Raw genomic sequence first — 20,397 nt, forward strand, 5'->3', positions numbered from 1 at the left:
CATATCATATTGGGCCCTCTTTATGTTGTACCTTGAGGGGCAATGGATGAATCTCCTCGGCTGAGCCTCCACCACGAATCTTATAAGTTGATGGTCACTGGACGTAATACCAGGCCTTACGGTCTATTCGCGCAGTCTAGCCGGGATTTGGCCCCTGGCCAACGTGACGTCAATGTTTGTTTTCCCCCGCGGACCTCTGAATGTGGTATGGACACTCCGCCTGTTTGCAATATGTAGTCTGTGATTGTCGATGAACTCCACGAGAGTCTCACCACGTCTATCGTTTATCCTACTAAACCACCTGGTGGAAAAGGCATTTGCATCCAGACCTATCAAAAGACTGTTATCGTTGTGTGCAATGAGGCCTTCCAAGGCGTCTACATGAATGTCTGTTGGAACCCGGTACTTAAAGTACCCACTGATGATGGTCCAAATTCCCTCAGTTCCGCAATCCAGCTCAATGCTGACAAAATTCTCTATGTTGCCCGAGTCCCTGGATGCCACCACCAGGTTGGGGTTAAACACGATAATTGCAGCTCCGATGTCCAAGTACTCGGGCCTACCAGCCCTGCGGGTTCTCTTTAAAAGAAAGCAGCGGAATGGAGCAACCTCGAAACCTGATAGTTTACCCCTGTTGGTATACGGCTCCTGAACCATCGCGATATCTACCGCCTGTGCCTGACAGTACTCTAGGAGCTGATCGCTAACCGCAGATGCCCGTCCCATGTTTAGCTGCACGATGGTTAGAAATTGGGCGCTCATTGCGTAACCCCGTAGTCGGTCCTCCTAACCTGGCCAACCAGAAACGCTGTCCTCGCAGAGCACGTCTTATCTCTGGCGTTGTGTTTCCCTCTACAGTTCACACAGGTCGGATCAGCCTCTGCTGCCGGACAATCAGCCGCCTTGTGTCCCTTTCTACCGCGGTGCGCACAAACGTGCTCCTTTTCAAAGCACTTGGCCGCAGGGTGACCATGCCTCAAGCACATGTGGCATTGTGTCACGTTCTCATATGCGCTTGATTTGCACCTCATGAATCCTAGATACAGGGTGGTGTCCTCGAATTTGGAGTAGAACTTCGGGTTAACCTCGACGACCCAATTTGTGGTACTCTTGTCCCTAGGTCCACTCTTAAAGACTGGCTTTAACACGACCTCCTCACTGATCTCCAGCTCTGGATTTTGTGCCAACAGAACGTTCTGTGCTCCCACTATGTCGGTGTCCGCGCTGACGCCCCGTATAATTACACGCGGCCAACGGAGACTGTCCTCTTGAATGAGGGTGATCACCCTGGAGATGTGCTTAAGGGCATCGGACGTCTCCCTGTCAGTCGGCTTCAGGATAACCTTGCCCGTCTTTGTCGTCACTGTTTGGCATTTTGGGCGGATCTTTTTTGCTACCACCTGATTCCATATCATGTCCCTGACGTCGGTTGCTGTTTTGCCGTAACACTCCTGTAAGACAAACGAAGGCATGTTCTCTGTCTGTTTCCATTCTTTAATCTTTCTATTGCGTTGCGCCGCCCTGGACCTGGAGCGATCCCCCTTTCGGTCAGAAGATCTATTCTTCCTCCTCCTAGTTACTGTCGCGAAGGTTTCCGTTTTCCTGAACCTCCACTCTTGCCTGTGGTGCTGGTCCGCTCGCCTCAGTCAAGGCCGCTTCACGGGCCCTGATGGCCTCCTTTTCGGCAAATCTCACGACGATCACGTCCGTTTTGCCAGCCCCCCCAATATTGAAATCTCGGATTTTTTTTTCACTAAAAATTAGCATGCAATTAGCATGAATTGGCAAGACTATTATCATAATTTGCATGACAATATTTAATGAGAAATAATCAATAAACTTTGGAGGGCTGTTGAAACGTTTACGGTTAAAATAAAGAAAGAGGGATTGCTCGGTAAATATTGGCGTGCGAATTCCGTGCTTAGGCGTGCCAATTTATGCTAATCGTGTGCTAATTATTGGTTAAAAAAAATTCGGGAAATTCTTTTTTTTTCAAGGATGGGGGGGCTGGCGAAACGTTTCAACAGCCCCCCCAAAGTTTATTGATTATTTCTCATTAAATACTGTCATGCAAATTATGATAATAGTCTTGCCAATTCATGCTAATTGCATGCTAATTTTTAGTGAAACAAAAATCCGAGATTTCAATATTGGGGGGGCTGGTGAAACGGACCTACGACGATCGCTTCCAGCGTCTGTTCGTGTGCCGCCTCTCTAAGGCGCAACTCAGTCCCGAATTGTGCTGCGGCTGCCCCCACGCAAATTTCCGCAGACCTCCTAGCCTTGACCAGTCAATTGGAGGTTTGACACCACCATGTCGTGCACTGCTGCATCTAGGACCTTTAGTTTTTCAAACATGGCACGTTGTGTATCCACAGGCATGGATGACTTCTTGGTTGCCGCTACCTCTATTGTGTACCGAATCCACTTTATGGATTCCCTGGCCAGTGGTGCCGGGTCTGGTGATGCCCTTTGCCGTTTACTATCAGGTGTCTCTCCTGGCGACGGTGGCGACCTCAGCAGTTGTTGGCTCGTGCCCTGTACCGGGGGCATGTCATCGTCCATTGTGTCGAGGTTTCCCCTCTGGGGGGGAGGGAAATCAAAACCCCGCGAAACCCCGTGGTGGGATGGGTCCAACTGGCCCTCTGTATCGATATTCGTCGAAAAAACAAAAACTCAAAAAGGGGGGTGGGGGGGGGGGTACCCCGTTCCCTAATGTGGGAAATTGTTGTCCTATCCCTGACGGATGGATTGGCGTTGCCCCTACGTCTCTACCACTATTTCCCGCCTAGTTATACCCAACTCAAAACAGGGGGGGGTAGGGGCTTGGTTCCGGATAATGGGGATTTATGCGCTTCCCTAAGAAAATGGGTTCCCCCTTGGTCCCGGGTTGATCCGTGTAAAACTTACGGAGATATGATTGCACAAAGAATAAGGGAGGAGGTGGTATACTACCTATACCAGCCACTAGGTGGGGACTGTGATGCACAGAAATAAACAATTATATAATAACCGAACTCACGCCGTCAGGCTCTTGACGCCTGGTCTCGTAACTGACAAAAATCCAGAAATCGTTCGGCAAATACCAACTGTACCACAGGGCGGCCGTGCTGTCCTTATGGACGGACTCAAAACCGGCACCGGTCTGTGCGCGCACTTATTATGCACTGGCTCGAACAGAAAACACAAAAAATTCGCGAGAACTCACCGACTTAACGCGTATGCAGTGAACAACCGCTAGAGGGCGCCCCTCGAAGCGCGATTTACTGTATCAACACACGTCTGACGGACTCCACTGTAAAGTGGACACAGTAGATAGGGACACGAAGCTCCCGGGTTTGATGTCATCCGACAAGCCTTGCGGCCAGTCATCCGACTGCAACTACGGTCCTTATGTTAGCACTGGGTGCTATTCAAGGGCCGTAAAGGCATACGGCCGACAACCGACGAGACCTCCCCACACTCGCTTATGGCCAGAGGAACGCCGGAGACTGACGACCGCACGTCATCTAAGGACCACGAGCACCGGACGCACACGGAGGATATCTCCGGCGCGCCCGTACCATCAGGCTAGGGTATACAGGTACCTTTCGCCGCCTTGGTGGGGCCGCAACCTACCCACATTGCTTTCAGTTTCTGGTCACGGACAACCTTCGTTGTATATAGCCCCAACGATAAGCTGGGTGAGCGCTAAGGAGGGATCGTGCTTTCCCGGCCGGCTGTCACCGTACGTTCCGCCAGGTCCCGTCACTCGGCTGCCTTCCCCTGGCCGAGCGTGCGGCCTATTACCACATAGTATGCTCCTGCAAACTGCCACTCCGAAACCAAACCGCCGTCGACCGCGAGCAGTGTCCGACCGCGGTCGACATGTGAGGGCTCGGTGCCAATCTCTCAACATCGAGGGGCCCCCTCACATCCCGAAGCACCTTTCTTGCTTCCCGCTAGGTAAAGCACATCATTGGTGGGATGCTCGGACGAAGCTTCGTCGGCGTCTTGCCTCAGCTTATGGTCCTACCGAGATTCGGGCCGTGTACCACGGGCTCACGGTGGGCCCTAACTACGCCTCCCAGAGGTGTCACCAGGCGGCTAAGCCCAGTGACCGACCCGCTCTTCATGAGGTCGCGGTCAGAGCCTCTCAACGCCCTAGTCCCCGGAGGTTTCGGAGCGTCCGCGCCCCAGGCGCCGGCCCGTCTTGGCCAGATTCCCTTTTAGTCGCCTCTTACGACAAGCAGGGAGTACTGATGCGGAATTCTGGACGGCCCCAGCAGGAGGGCCGAACTCCTCGTCCCAGACGTATGAGTGCGCCCCGGGTCAGGACGCACTCGAGCGTGCCTTACCGCTTCTGCCACTTACGCCATACGCACTCATTCAAGGCACCTCGAGTGCGACACCATCCGTCATGTGACGGTGGTTGCGTCCTGACCCATAAGGTTCGCGACCTTTTCTGAGTAGCTGTTTGATTTTCCCGCTTAACGGTCTGTACGGTTCGTGAGTGCCTCTCTGGCAAACCTCACTAGTGCCTCATAGGTAGCTTTATTGGTTTTATTGGTGAGGAAGGCTCCGTCTGCTGGTGGCCATGGAACGCCTTCGTCGCTGAGTGCCCTTTTCAACTTGATACGAGCTGCCTTTGTCCTAGGACAGAACCTCAATACATGGTTAACTGTTTCCGGTTTTCGGTCACATTCACATATTGGGTCCACAACGAGGTTGAAACTATGAATTTTTGCCCGGAAATCTCCGTGGCCCGTTAAGAACTGGGTTGTATAATGGTCCAGTTGCATCAGTAGGTTGAACCTGTACCTGACCGACGGGATCATTCTCTTCGTCCAATTTCCTTTAGGAAGAGTCTCGTATCGGAGTTGCCATTCCTCAAAGAGCTCGTTTTCTCTCTCAGAAAGGACTTCGCTAGTAATTTCTCTCCTTAGCAGTTCTTTCTTGTATGCATGGAGTCTTATTTCCAGATCTAATGGCATTGTTCCCGCTATTGCTGGGAGGCAGTTTGTAGACACCGTATTGTACGCGCCGGTCATTGCCAAGAGCGGGGCTCTTTGAGTACTTAATAGTTTTTTCTGGCTCTTAACAAGTTTTGTGCCGGATGACCAAATTTCGGCAGCATACGTTATGCGTGGTAGAAACACACCTCTGTAAATGGTCCTAGCCGCAAGATGACCCATCCCCCAGTTGGCGGATCGCGGTCTTCTCATCCGACCGTACATGTCTTTTGACTCTTTACATATGTTTTCTATGTGGTTCCAGAAACTGCGCCTAGGATCGAGGTGAACACCAAGGTACTTGGCCGTGGCCGTGGATTCGATCCTAGGCGCATCTGCTCTCGATCCAAAGCGTACACTGTAGCCGGGTTTGAGGCCGCCTTTGAGCGACAACAACTGGATCTTGCTGGCCGAGAACTCTAAGCCGAATTTTATGGCCCAATCTGTAAGGACGTCCAAATGCTTTTCAATACGTTGGAAGGCCGTTTTTGGCCTAGCGGCTCCAACCATCAGAAGTATATCATCAGCATAAGTTATCACTTTCGTAGTACTAGTTTCGGGCAAATTTGGATATATTTCTGTCATGGCGACCTTCCACAGAGTCGGGCCAAGCTGCGACCCCTGGGGACAACCTCGGGTAAGCTTACGCTGGTAGTGGATACCTTCTATCTTCAGGTCTGCCCACCTGTTTGCAAGGTACGAGCTTACAATCCTCGAGGTTTCCATCGATGCACCTAGTGCGTGCAGCTGAGCTAAGAGGGCGACCATCTGACGTTATCGAATGCGCCCGTGATGTCTAGGAACGTCCCAAAAATGTGCCTAGACCTGGACGCATCGATACGTTCATGTACACTTTTTATGGCACTGACGGTTGACTTGCCAACGGTAAAACCGTGTTGTTCTGCGTAAGTGTCCAACTTTGTTTCTTTCCCAATGTTATATATGATGAGGGTTTCAAGGACCTTTCCAAGAACGGGCAATAGGCTTATCGGCCGGTAGGATGTTACATTGCCGGGGTCAGTTCGGCCTGGTTTGGGGATAACTACGAGCTTTGCAGTCTTCCAACATTCGGGAAAAATCCCTTCTTGCAAACACCTGGCGTAGAGATGGGTGATTGTGTTGCCGAGGGCTGGCCAGGCCTTCCTGAGCATGCCAGCGGTTATGCCATCTGCACCAGGAGCACTACTCGTACGTATTCGCCATATGGCGGCTTTAATTTCGTCAGGGCTTGGAGGAGCCTTCATTGGTATCGGTCCGAGAAATTCGGGATACTGTTGGTCCGGGTCTGCGGGAACAAAAGTGTTCAGCAGGAGTTCGGCCGTGTCCCTGCAGTCTGATGTAAGGGATCCATCAGGTCTGGACATAGTTCTCGGCATCTTAGGTATAGAATGGCTTCTCTTGGCCCATCTAAACGCTTTGCACCACGGATTGGCATTAAGTTCGCCCGCAAAACACTTCCAAGCTGTCATCTTGTGAACTCTGATTTGAGTCAAGAATTCATTACGAAGCTTGTTATACTCTCGTCTGTCGCTGACTCTAAGTTCTTCGCGTCTCTTACGAACGAGGTTACGCCGAAGCGTTGAGAGTGCCGGGGACCACCAGATGTTCCTACCAGAGGCCCTTACTGATTTTTTGCGTGGTATTGCACGGTCCGCCGCCGCGGCCAGCACGCGGTTTACGCCAGTGGCTGTAGACTCTATAGAGGACTCAGTGATGCTACCAATTTCACCCAAGAGCGTGGTGTTAAACAGGTCCCAGTCTGCTAATTTTGGATTATAGCTTTTTTCGTCAGACGCCGGCTTTGCGGTTTTATTCGCCGTCATGACGAAAGTTATTACTCTGTGATCGCTGTCCGTTAGATCGCTCACAGCCCAATCCCCTATGGTATGGTCCACATTACTTGTTGACAAGGTGACATCAATATTGGACATACGGTTATCGCGCCGACAGAAAGTTTTTATTTGTCCCGCCTTGTTGTGAATGGTGAGGTTATATTTGTCTATAAATTGTTCCACGAGTCGGCCTCGGCGATTCCTCGTATCAGAATGCCATCGCGGTGAGTGCCCATTCGTGTCCACGGCGATTAGGACTCTGGTTTGAGCTGCCATTATCTGATTTAGGCGTTCAAGATGGACTATTGTCGGTACGTTAAACTTGAAATACGCAGACACGAGAACCACGTTATCACAGGACCGATTACCAAATGTTATTTTAACTGCGGCTGTGTAGCTAGAGGTGAGATCACTTAGACTTATACACTGGTACCGATCCGACAAGACAATAACCGCCGAGTCAGATTTATTGCTGATTTGGCATTTGCAGCTTTCAAAGGCGTATATTTTGCCATTGATTACAAGAGGTTCTTGGACTAGAACAAAATCCGTTTTGAGGTCATCACAGGCTGATCTGAGTTGATGACTGGCCGTGCGGTCCCGGTTCAGATTGTGCTGGATTACCCTAATTTTGCAGCTCATTAGGGTCTGAAACGGGTGCTTGGTCACCGAAGTCAGTGCGTCGGATGAGCTGCCTGGTCGCGGCTGCTCTTGCCGGACCTTTTGCTGATGCAGCGTTATGTTTAGAGCTTTTACAGTTTGGGCATTTCGTTACTTGGGACTTACAGGTCCTGGAGTCATGTCCTTCGGAGCAGTTTTTACACTTCGGCTGTTCCTGCCTGCATTTAAGGGCTGTATGGCCAAATCCTTAACACTTATAACACTGGGTAACCGAGTCGAATATTTTCATTTTACACTTTGTCATTCTTAGGAAGGCCACCTTACCTTTCATCTTAGGTACTGACTCCGGGGCAACCTCGATTACCCAGTGTACAGCATGGCCGTCCCGAGGACCCATCATGAACAATGGTTTTATTTTTCTGATCTCGTTTTCACTAAGCTTTAGCGATACATTTTTCCCTAGAGACCACGGGATCTCGTCTCTATCAAGAAACCTGTCTACATGTTATACGATGATTCAGGGTAACCGAGGGGCTTTTTCTACCAGGTTAGACGTGCGACGTAATGCCGTCGCCGTTTCCTGGTCCTCGGGGAAAAGCACCATACCTCCGCTTTTAGTTCTAACAGTCCTGACCTTCGGGTTAGGCAGTTTTTGTCCAATGGACTTTCTAATGTCCCTCCAGCCTTCGTCATCCGTTGCGACCTCAAATCTTGGGCCTACCCTGGCGGCTCTGGCCCTATTAATGCTTTTCTTAGCTACCACGTTCTTTTTGGCCGTGTTACTTGCAGGCTTTGAGCGTTTTTTCTTTAAACTGGTAGCGTCTCTCTTGAGCGCATCAGACGTCTTCGGCGTTTTAAGACCCGGGAATGCTTCCCGTTTTTCCCTAGGAAGAGGCTTTGGCTTCTTCGCGGCTGTGGCGTAAGAATCACCTGACGGGCTTATCACCATTATCGAGTCGTCATCAATAGTGACTCTGTAGGGAATTCTTCATCATTTTCATGTTTGAATTTGTTTCATGTTGGAAAATGGCCAAGATTTTTTTCTATTAATTGATTTATGAATAGAGTTAATTTTAATTTGAAAGCTTTGATGTAGGAATATGTATCTGAAATTAACGAGTTTGCTCCTTGCAGCTTTAAATTTAACTCATTAAGGAGCTGAGTTGTATCAACGAGAAAAGCTAGTTTCCATAGCCATGACAAATCAGCTAACTCAGTTACAACGCGGTTTTTTTTCTGTTATAAACATGTCGATTTCTGAACGAAGATAAAAAAATCTTTTCAAGACGTAACCTCGGCTGAGCCAACGAACTTCACAATGATAGGGAATATCTGGGTACTCGCTTTCAATTTCAGCAAGAAAGTTCTTAAACTGACGGTGACTAAGAGCACTTTTTCGAATATAATTTACATTCTGCACAACATTAGTTAAACTAACTCGAGGCAGTATATTAAATTGTTAAAAAATACTAGTCAATTTTATGAATTTAACAAATATATTTTGTACCTGAAGGTGGCTGGTGAGTATATATTAACATAAAAAAAAAGATGGATAAGTGAATGTCGCTCTGCTGTACAGTAGGTTACAAGTGGGTCACTGTAATGGATGGTGTTAAATTTGAATTCAATGATATAATATCATAGTATAAGAAAAACGAGAAAACGGTCAGTCAGCCTATGATATTACCAAGCATATTTGATGATAATATTGTGAATAAAGTAATTTATATATAACCTATTTACGAAGAGCCTTGTTTTCAATTATCAAGGAGCTATAAAAGTTGAACATTTTATAAATTTTTAACTACAAAATAATTATTAAATTATAAATTTGATACATTTTGTCAAAATTTGAACTTTAAATGCTTATAAAAAAAAAAACTGTGCCTATGTATTTTTAATATTTTTCAACTGCTATTAGAACGATATATCAGGGGAGCCTTATATTAAATTTTCACGCTTCACGCTATTTATAGAAAAAAAAACTAATAAAAATGGAAACTGAAAATGTCCGTAAACAGCTCAAAATAAGTCAAAATATTTGGAAAATGTTATGGTGTATAGAAAAGTGCTAATATAAACATTCAGTCAAAATTTCATGTACCTACGGTCATTTGTTTTAGAGTTGCACCAAAAACCAAAATCGATTTTCTCGAAAACAGATTTTGCGTAAATATTCCCGTTTTTCCTTAATTTTTCTTTTGTTTTTCATGTCACGTTTGAAAACTATTACGAAATTTTTACTTTTGACCCCTCAAAGTACCAACTAGATTCACTTTCCTATCAGAAAAGTTACTGTTGAAGAAATCCAAGCACTTTTACTGTCCTAAAAGCTGATGACAGACACAAAAAAAAAAATAAAAAAAACACTCATCATTGTAAAATCAATACATTCATCGCTTCGCTCAGAATCTAAAACGAATATAAAATTAATGTTCCTTTGACTTTTACATTGGTTCTGAGCGGAGTGAGTTAACTTTTTTTTTATCCTGTATACAGAATTTCTACCAGAAGGAGTGCTTCGATTTCAACATCGTATCTTATCTTTTAGGAAATTGGATAAAGATGGTACTTTAGAGAGGTAATTTTTCGATTTTCTCAATAGTTATTTAATGCCATGGGAAAAGCCACCGACTAATTATAAAAAACCGCTAAAAATGGGATTTTAATTTCTAACGCTTTATTTATCACCATAGAAACGAATATAAATAAAAATGACGATTTTAGTTATTTTGTTGTAATTTATAATATTAATTCAACTTAAATATCTAGACTTACAAACAGTCTCCGCTCAGAATCATTTTTCTATACAATATTATATGATATCATTGAACACAAATTTAATACAATCCCTTATACAGTGTCCCACTTATAACCTACTGTACAGCAGAGCGACATCCACTTACCCGCTTTTTTTTTTACTTAGTTTTCGAGTAATTTATTTTATTTATTTTAATTTATTTATTTTTCGACGCTTCAGGGACATTAGTATACCACAGATTTTTGTAATAGACATTTAATAATATTACAAGGTAAGAAAAAAAGAACAATAATTCTAGACTAAATATTAACAAGTACAATTTTTGAGTTTTTGAATTATAGATGGCAAAAAATTATAAAAAATATCAATATTTCACATATTATTAATAGATCGATAAGTACGATCAAGAGGGACTGCGTAACCATAGTTAGTGGTGTGAAATTTCGTATTAAAAGTTTGGGGATTTCTAGAATAAAAAGAAGGAACGGCTAAAGATAATTCGATAAGTAAATCAGAAACTTGATTGTTCAATAATTTGTAAATAAAGGTAACATCAAATTCAACGTGTCTAGGTATCAGTTCAGTTCAGATCAGTTCATAATAATTTTTTTTTTTAAAGGCATGGCCTATTTTTGACTACAAAATATTTTTTTTTTTTGTATATTTTTATTGATTTTAGTGGTTGAATTTCTTTTCTAAGATAAAAAATGGCAGAGTTATAGTTATCTGATTTTATGTTGTTTGCATAGTTGTATTTTTATTTTACGTATTAATCTTTATTAACTACGTATTTTATAATCTGTTATACCCGGTAAGACATCTTGTTATGATATAATTTAATAATTTTAATACAGTCCACAATATTTTCATTTATAATTGTATGTATTATTTTTTTTTTATCCGCCTTATACATACTTATATACGTGGTGTACCCTTATCACTTCTTCATATTAATATTAAAGGCGAGTATACATCCACCGTATTCACGTGTGTCAACAGATGGGAATTGGTTCAAAAATGACTCAAATGTTCTGGAAGAGGTGGCATTTAGAATATCTGTTATCTCTTCAAAGCAATGCTAAATGATTGAATCCTGCTACGAATATGAAAATCAGAACACTTGCAATTTTAAAGGATGATAATGTCCCACCATTCCAGTGGAAGAATGTAAGAATCATAGCCATACATCCTGGATGGCATAGTACGGGTAGTGACCGTACTGCCAGTGCGTAACAGCTAAAACGGTCCACAGACCATAGTTAAAATATGCCCGCTACATATGGGTAAAGATGAATGAAATACAGTGCTTCACGGGGGGGGGGGGAGGGATATTCACGCATGAACAATTATGTGCTGCCCTCTAGTGGTGGGTACGGCACCTATGATCCGTCCGACCATCATATTACACTGAATGTAATCAACGTTTTGTTTTTAGGGTTCCGTACGGTAAAACGGGACCCAATTACTAACGATCCGCTGTCCGTCTGTCACCAGGGGGTCTATTCTCAAAGGTATCGAAAATCACTTTCGATCATAAATCGATCGTAAATATCGTCGTTTTCGATTTCCGCAAAAATTACTATTTTTAAACGTTTTTGACAGCTAGCTCGACAAGCTCGACAGTAATATTGGACAATTTACATCGACAGGGAATTGCGTGTCGAAAACACTTAACGACAATCATCACTCGTCATTATTATTATATTTTGCATTTGACCATGTCTTGGAAGATTATATGCTAAATAACATCGCAAATATTGTACATATTTAATATTATGAATATAGAAAATATACCAAGGCGTTGTTTACTAGAATAAGATCCATTTGTTGGTAATAATCATGTTTTTAACACAGATATATGAATATTAATATTGTTGCACTGCTTATAAACATTAACTACTATTGACTATTGTACTAATTTCAAGATAATAAGTATGTAGGTAATTTGTGATTTTCATAAAAAGAAATATGGTTTTAATTTTACAGTTTTTGCTAATTTTGATATAGATAGATAGTTATATTTGTTTTAACTATTGGAAAATAAATTTCAATGCCTAAGTATTTGAACCAGAAAAATGTTTATGTACATTTTCATTTTTTAGAACTTGGTGATAAACAATTTAATGGAACTTATCGGTTGAATAAGATGCTGGTTCGAGAATTATTAGACATTCTGACTCCATTTATGGTTAGTTCTGTGACAAATGCTGGATTAAGTATACAAAGAAAGGTTTGTAATAAATAACAATGTTATACAAATATAAGATTATTGTAATTATATTATATTATATAATATTTTTTTGTTACCTATGTTATTCTTTAAGTTATTAACTGCTCTAAGATTTTTTGCCAGTGGGAGCTATCAACAAGATATAGGGAAAAATAAAGGTTCTACTGTAAATCAATCTTCTGTTAGCAGATGCGTTACTGTGGTAATAAATGCTTTTAATTGTCCAGAAATATTAAATAAATATATTCATTTTCCAAGTTCCCTTGGAGAACTCAATGACGTCAGTTTTGGGTAAGTATTCTGTTATTGGAACATCTTAGAAAATATTGCATTTATATACTTTCATTACTAGATTTTATGAAAAATTTGGTATACCTGGTGTGATAGGAGTTATTGATGGGACTCACATAGCCATAGTACCTCCAAAGTCGGAGGACATTATTTATCCCTAACATGTATATGTTAACCGTAAAGGGTATCATAGCATTAACATACAATTGGAAAATCTATTTTATAGTATAATTAACTTTTGGAAGAAAAAAATTTACAATTTAAATATTTTTTTTTGCTGTGTTAAAGATTTGTGACTCTAATATGAAAATTTTAAATGTATGCCCAAAATTCCCTGGAAGCACACATGACAGTCATATTTGGCGTGTTAGTCATGTATTAAGAATATTAAAACATTTACACTCAATTGGACATACATCTTATTTTTTACTAGGTTGCTTCATCAATTTAAATCAAATTACTTATTTGTTACTAATTTATTGGTTCTACTAACTTGTTAACTTATTTATTTGTAATTTAAATAGGTGACTCTGGGTATGGATTAAGACCGTGGTTATTGACGCCACTTACAAAATATCAACCAAACACCCCAGAAGCTAGGTACAACACTTGGTTGTGTAGAACAAGATCACTGATAAAGCGGTGTAATTTTGTTCTTAAAATGTGTTTTAGGTATTATTAAAATGTTAATATATATTTATATTAACTAGACTAAAAGATAGAAATGACCAATTTGTGTTTTTTGTTAGATGTTTACTTAAGTATGGAGTACTACATTATGCACCAGAAAAAGCATCAAGCGTAATAAATGCTTGTACAGTGCTTCATAATATTTGAATAAGCAACAATTTACTTATTATAGACAATGATGGCGAATTTGAAGAAAATGATTATGGTGTTTTAAATAATGCAGCTTTTAATGAACCAAATTCAACCCGTCCAAATACAAAGCTAATAGCAGGAAAACGAATGCAACAACAAATAATTAATTCATATTTTAAATAAATTCAGAAAACTGACAAATAGTTAAAACATCAATAGTTTATTTATTTAGATAAGCACATTATTAACAATGTATATTTAATGTATACGTTCATAGTAGTTAGTGGTCTTATACCATAAAATGTATCACAAATTAAAAATTAATGATATTTAGTTTTTTCATTTAAACATTAGGAATTTAAATTTAAATTAAATATCTTTGTCTTATAGAATTATTAATTTGAATTTTTATTTATAATACTTATGTTTGCTTCTATTAAAGCGAACTTCCTCTCTTTGGCAATGGCAATCTTTTCTAAGAGCTGCAATTTCTGAGTGTAGTACTCTTTAAAAATTTTATTTCTGTCTTCATTTATGCAAATAACTTGTAAAGATGCTTTGACAGATTTTTGAAAGACATCTAGTTTACTAGAAAAATTTTAATAAAAACCGCTTTAATTATGTTTTGCATGTATAAGTACATTACTTTCATGCCTTGCAAAAGACAAGTTCATGTTAGTTAACCTATGCATTTACGCATGTATATCATTACAGTATGTTCCTTAAGTTGATTTTCAAAACAGTTTTCAAAGATTTAATATTACATTTAATGATGAACTAATATAAAATTTATTTTCAATTACCAAATATAACAGTGCAACATTGTCATATAGAAAATTGGTTTTTTCCTTTAGAACCAATAAAAGAATACATCATTAAAAATGAATCGCTGAATAGTATTTGCATTATTTTCATTGAAGAGTCTGCCAAAGTATTGCATGAAACAAAATTCTGATCTTTAAAATAATAAAATATGTACACGTACAAAGATTGTATATTTATTTATTTGACTGGCATACCATAATAAATCGGTATAAGGCATGTTTAGTTAATTTATCTTCTGCTTTATGTAAATTTTCGTCATTATCAATAATATAAATATCTTCTTTGTCTGAAGTAATGATGTTTGATTGTTCAGAAAGTTTACCATCAATTTTCTCAAGCAGAAATTCTAGAACATCCATGCGTGTATGTAGATTTTGTATATCATACTTCAGGGTGCTCAAAATTCTTCTTATCTGTTTTTTAAAAGCTGGAATAACAACAAAAAAGTAAGATTACAACTTACAATCTTAAAAAAGTGACTCAATTCAGAGATATTTAGACAAGAAGATAATATTTAATAATAAATAAAAATACATAAGTGGCAAATCATATTTATAAACCAATAAAATATAATGATCAATAGTGTGTTACAGCTAATAAAATAAATTGTGGATCTAGATGTTATAATATATTCTATGCAAACTCTTAATAGAACTAATTGAGAATATGAAATTTTATTTTATTTTAATTAGAAGATTATAAATCAAATTAAATAATTTGGTAAAATGTTTCTTAAATGACTTTCAATTTAGTATTTATAATAAATTAATTGTTCAGTTTTACCATGATCTCAGCTTTTCATATTTGATGTTGAAGTCATATTTTCAATTGTGTTAATTGTTGCATTTAAAAATTCAATTTGATGTTTTTATTCCACTAGAAAAAAAAATTGTATGTTATTTATAACAATTATTAGAGTTAAAATCTTAAAATAAATGATTGAATCTAAATATATCTAGCCATGTATTGGTCAAATCGGTCTACTCCACCCATAAATTTATTGTAATCTGCTATGCTTTTGGGACATTCTATGGGTATCCTCTCACCCTTACTATTTTTTCTATTTACTATCTCAGTAGATGAAGCATCATGCATGTTGCTTATTACTGTAACTGGTTTTTTACCCCGATCTTTCCATCGACAAACACTTACATCTTCACTTTGAGCAAATTCTATTTCTCCTGGTTTGTATAGTGAATCTTTTTTCATCAAATGCTTAGGATAAAATTTTTTATTGATGCGAAACGTACCACAACCAAACAAATCAATATCTAAAAGCATTTTCATAAGGGGAATACTAGTAAAAAAATTATCAAAATATAATTGATAGAATTTGTGTGTATAATATTTACTAAGTTCTAAAACTACATTTTCACCCAGTCCTAATTCAGGTTTATTAGATTTTTTTTTACCAGTATATACATCAAAACTAAGTAAGTAACCTGTAGCAAAATCGGTCATAGCCCACACTTTGAATCCCCTCTTGATTGGTTTCAAGGGCATGTATTGTTTCATTGTCGACCTGCCCGTAAATGCAACCATACTCTCATCTACTGATGAATTTTGAGAAGGATTGTATAACATCTTATAAATATTATTTAAGTGGTCAATTAATGGTCTAATTTTAAATAATTTGTCAAAACTTTCAGATGAACGAGGAAGCATTATTTGATTGTCATTTCAATGAATGTAACGTAATAGTTTTAAAAATCTTATTAATGGCATGACATTTGCTACTCTAGGACAGAAAAAAATTATGATTTGTAGACCAATACAATCTAATAGTAGGTAACCCATAAATATAAGTATTCCAATAAACGCACAAATTTCTTCAGGAGTGGTGTCCAAAACTGCATGTTTTTGAGTGGTAAACAAATTAGATTCTTCAACTATAATGTCTATTACGGGGGAAAATATAGATTTCCAAATATCAAGGACTGATTTTTTAAATAAAAATGGATCAGTAGGACCTTGTATTTCTGATCTTGTGTTTGTTGCAGAACTATTAAACTTTTGAGGTACTTTACCAGTTTCACAAAAATTAAAGATAAGTTCTTCATCTTCTTCAATTTCGTTGTCAGTAGATTCATAATCATTAACCTGTGATGACAACCTTGCTGGTAGAAAACTTTTGTCAGTAGCTATATTGTCAATAACATCAAAATCATCCCAATCAGTATAATCAGTTGTGCTATCTATAGGTGAATGTATGGGTGGTGATAGAATTAAATCTGAAACGAAAAATGAATAATTATAAGTATAACATGATTTATATTAGGTTTTATACTTAATAATTATATAATATATTTAAAAAAAATTAAGAAAATTAGTTTACCTGCAGATGTAGAAGCATTTTTAGAATCAAGTATTGTATTTTCAATTTGTAGTGACCTTTTATGAGATCTTAATGATCTTGTCTGACCTATAAGTAGAATTTACTGCATGTATTTTAAAATTTTATAAAACTATGAATATATATAATGAAATTTATTAAAAAAATAATATTTATATACAAAAAAACACAATGAATATATAATAAACAATATTAAATATTTTTTAAATAAGTACAGTAGATAGTTTATGATTAGATTACATAATATAGAATTAATTATTTGTATTATTTTATGAGTACCTAACCAATATAATAATTTTGTTTTTTTCTATTATAAAAAAATTTAATTCAAATTTGATGAGTAAAAATAAATATTATAAAAATGTATAAGGTTTTACCTATAACTGTATTTAAATTAATTGATATTGTTTCTGTATTTTTATTATTGATATTGTTTCTGTATCTGAATTCGGTTGAAGAGCTTCTATGCCTTCTAAGAATAAAACTAAAAGAAATACAATTATATTAGATTTAAAATAAAAAATGTCATAATATGACTAATTCATTGAAAATTACAAATTAATTCATAATTGAGGACTAATGTGAAGGAGGAATTGTGTCCTCTGCATTAGAGTCACCTCCTATATCCTAGTCAAAAGATATTTCATCGGTGATTTCTAACTCGAACAAAATGTCCTCCTCGTTCAGCATCTATGATAAATATATTCATATAATCTTCAATAACAAATTAGCGCAATGCATAACACACCAAAACTGTATATATTATACTTCTGCATGTAATAAAGATATAAATATACATACTTTGAGTAGATTATGTTGAGTCTAATAAATAAAAATATATTTTGATCAACGACCGAAAAAATCGTCGAATTCTAAATTGAATGTAATTAAAATGATAACTCAACGACAAATAATACTACACAAGTTCTGATAACACAGAATTAAAGTCAAAGACGCCTTAAGTGTTAACAACTAATCACTAAACAGATATCATTCGATTTAAATGTTTCCAAACATAATCAAAAAAAAAAAAATACAATAATAAAATATTATCATTCAGCAGTGGTCATTGGGATAATAATTTCCAGTTTCTTTTTAGAACATTTATCTATAACCATTCTAATAATAGTTATCGATGATAATGGTCAATATGGGTTGGAAAACACATATTTAAACTTAATATATCCGTGGAAAATTATTTCCCACTGACCACAGGGCTACAGAATTTTTGTAATGTGATGGGAAATTATTTCCCTATACCCACTAAAGAATTAATATTAAATGGTTAACACAGGAATGTTTATGTTATATTTTTAATTGTGTCAATTTTAGCATTTTAAATTTGATTTGACGTTAATTTTCTACTAGAAAAACAATTTTTATGTTATTCATAACAATTATTAGAGTGAAAAAATTAAAATATATGAGTGGATCTAAATTTAACTTAATGATATAGCATGATTATCAATTAATATAGCATGGTAGCTCAGGAATATATATGTCAAAGCTATATGTTATGTAAAATGATTTTATTTATATATATACCTACGATAAAATAATAACAACAATCTTAAATTGACACTCAACAATAACATAAATAAGAAGTGATTAACTTTTAAAAGATGTGATTAAATAAATAAGTAAAATGACTTTCAATTTTATATCTCTAATGCATAAAATAATTGGTTATACCTTGATTCCAGGTTTTAATAATTGATGTTCAAGTTAAATTTTCAAAAATGTTAATTGTTGAATTTTAGATTCAATTTAACATTGAAGAATGCTCTAGATAAAAAATTTTTATGTTATTTATAACAATTATTAGAGTTAAAATCTTAAAATATATTAGTGGATCTAAATATGATCCAATGATATAGCATGTTTATCAATTAATATTGCATGGTAGCTCAGGAATATATATTTTAAAGCTATATTATGATGAATAGTGTGGTACAACTACAAAAATAAATTGTGGATCTAGATGTTATAATATTATATTCTATGCAAATAGATAATAGAACTAATTGTGAATATGAAATTTTATTTTATTTTAATTAGAAGTTTATAAATCAAATTAAATAATTTGGTAAGATGTTTCTTAAATGACTTTCGATTTAGTATTTATAATAAATGAATTGTTCTTTTTTACCATGATTTCAGCTTTTCATATGTGATGTTGAAGTCATATTTACAATTATGTTGTTTGTTGTATTTAAAACTGAAATAACTATCAATATTATATCTCATATAAATAAAATGAAAGGTTATACCTTGATTTCAGGTTTTAATAATTGATGTTCAAGTTAAATTTTTAAGTATGTTAATTGTCGAATTTTAGATTCAATTTAACATTGATGATGATTGCTCTACATTAAAAAAATGTTATGTAATTTATAACAATAATTAGAGTTAAAATCTTAAAATATATTAGTGGATCTAAATTTTAATAAATGATATACCATGAATATCAATTAATATTGTATGGTTAACTCAGGAATATATATTTTAAACCTATATAATATGTTTAACGAGTTTATTTATATACACCTACGATATAACAATCACAACAATTTGAAATCGATACTCAATGCAATAACATCAATAATAAGTATTAAATGTTTAAGAGTTGTAATTTAATAAATAAGTAAAATAAATATCAATTATTTATTTCTAATAAATTAAGTGTTCAGTTATACCTTGATTTCAGGTTTTAATAATTGATGTTTAAGTTATATTTTTAATAGGGTCAATTGTTGCTTTTTAAATTCTATTTGACGTTGATATTCTACTAGAAAAACAATTTTTATGTTATTCATAACAATTATTAGAGTTAAAAACTTAAAATATATGAGTGGATCTAAATATGATCCAATGATATGGTATGTTTATCAAATAGTATTGCATGGTACCTCAGGAATATATATGTCAAAGCTATAAATTATGTAAAATGATTTTATTTATATATACACCTTCAGTATAATAATAACAACAATCTTAAATTGACACTCAACAATAACATTAATAATAATAGGTGATAAGCATTTAAAAGTTGTAATTAGAATATATAATCTAAAGATTCGATTTGAAGTTGATGATTGCTCTAGTAAATCAATTTTTATACTAATTATAACATTCATTAGAGTTTAAAACAAAAAAAAAAAAAAATGATTGGAACTAAATTGTTCCCAATGTTATAGAATGAATATCAATTAATATTGTATGTTTATCTCAGGAATAAATTGTTTTAAGCTATTTAAAATGTGAAACAATTTTATTTAAATAGACCAACAATATATTAAAATTAATATCTTAACATTTAAACTAAATGAAATAACATAAATGATAGGTAATAAGCAATTAAAAGTTGGAATTAGGTAAATAAACATCAATTTTAGTGTATCATAAAATAATATTCAGTAAAAAACAAAAGGGAAGTTCCAAAAACTTTAAAATATATATATTACTAGATTAGAAACATTGTAAGAACTCGTAAATGTATAATTTATGAAACCTGATACGGATGTTTAAAATATTATAGATGTTTATTGGTAAACTTGCATGAAGAAGAAAGAATGAATAAATATATTAGTTACTCAATTCAGAGATAATTGTACAAAATGATAATATTTAACAAAAGAAATAGATAAAAATACATAAGTGGCAAATCATAT

At 36.4% G+C, this 20,397-nt stretch overlaps 2 protein-coding genes, 1 long non-coding RNA gene and 1 pseudogene across 3 annotated transcripts; 1 reads left to right on the top strand and 3 right to left on the bottom strand.

Annotated features, from left to right (window-relative positions):
- Positions 1-11,309: 11,309 nt before the first annotated feature.
- Positions 11,310-13,731, top strand: LOC132953702 (putative nuclease HARBI1; annotated as a pseudogene).
- Positions 13,732-13,752: 21 nt separating this feature from the next.
- On the bottom strand, positions 13,753-14,795 carry LOC132935049 (uncharacterized). Its single transcript, XR_009663143.1, has 2 exons — positions 14,352-14,795; positions 13,753-14,136 (listed from the first exon to the last, which is right to left on the bottom strand). It is a non-coding gene; the product is annotated as an uncharacterized LOC132935049 (long non-coding RNA).
- Positions 14,796-15,162: 367 nt separating this feature from the next.
- Positions 15,163-17,720, bottom strand: LOC132953705 (uncharacterized). The gene is made up of 5 exons (XM_061026072.1): positions 17,712-17,720; positions 17,528-17,598; positions 17,104-17,210; positions 16,709-16,795; positions 15,163-16,604 (listed from the first exon to the last, which is right to left on the bottom strand). Exons 1-5 carry the CDS (start codon positions 17,718-17,720, stop codon positions 16,054-16,056), a joined length of 825 nt encoding a protein of 274 aa, XP_060882055.1. The 3' UTR covers positions 15,163-16,053.
- On the bottom strand, positions 15,319-15,957 carry LOC132953703 (piggyBac transposable element-derived protein 4-like). Its single transcript, XM_061026071.1, has 2 exons — positions 15,726-15,957; positions 15,319-15,644 (listed from the first exon to the last, which is right to left on the bottom strand). Exons 1-2 carry the CDS (start codon positions 15,955-15,957, stop codon positions 15,319-15,321), a joined length of 558 nt encoding a protein of 185 aa, XP_060882054.1.
- Positions 17,721-20,397: the final 2,677 nt, after the last annotated feature.

The sequence above is a fragment of the Metopolophium dirhodum genome, chromosome 1 (genome assembly GCF_019925205.1).
Source record: "Metopolophium dirhodum isolate CAU chromosome 1, ASM1992520v1, whole genome shotgun sequence".
In the NCBI taxonomy this organism is placed as follows: domain Eukaryota; kingdom Metazoa; phylum Arthropoda; class Insecta; order Hemiptera; family Aphididae; genus Metopolophium; species Metopolophium dirhodum.

What these genes read in the sequence shown, in the direction of transcription:
- LOC132953703 (XM_061026071.1), bottom strand. Translation starts at nt 15,957, where the DNA reads ATGTTATACAATCCTTCTCAAAATTCATCAGTAGATGAGAGTATGGTT. An exon ending in AAATGTAGTTTTAGAACTTA is followed by an intron (nt 15,645 to 15,725) that starts GTAAATATTATA and finishes AAATGCTTTTAG; the next exon opens with ATATTGATTTGTTTGGTTGT.
- LOC132953705 (XM_061026072.1), bottom strand. An exon ending in TAATTTAAATACAGTTATAG is followed by an intron (nt 16,796 to 17,103) that starts GTAAAACCTTAT and finishes TTCTACTTATAG; the next exon opens with GTCAGACAAGATCATTAAGA. An exon ending in AAATGCTTCTACATCTGCAG is followed by an intron (nt 16,605 to 16,708) that starts GTAAACTAATTT and finishes TTTTCGTTTCAG; the next exon opens with ATTTAATTCTATCACCACCC.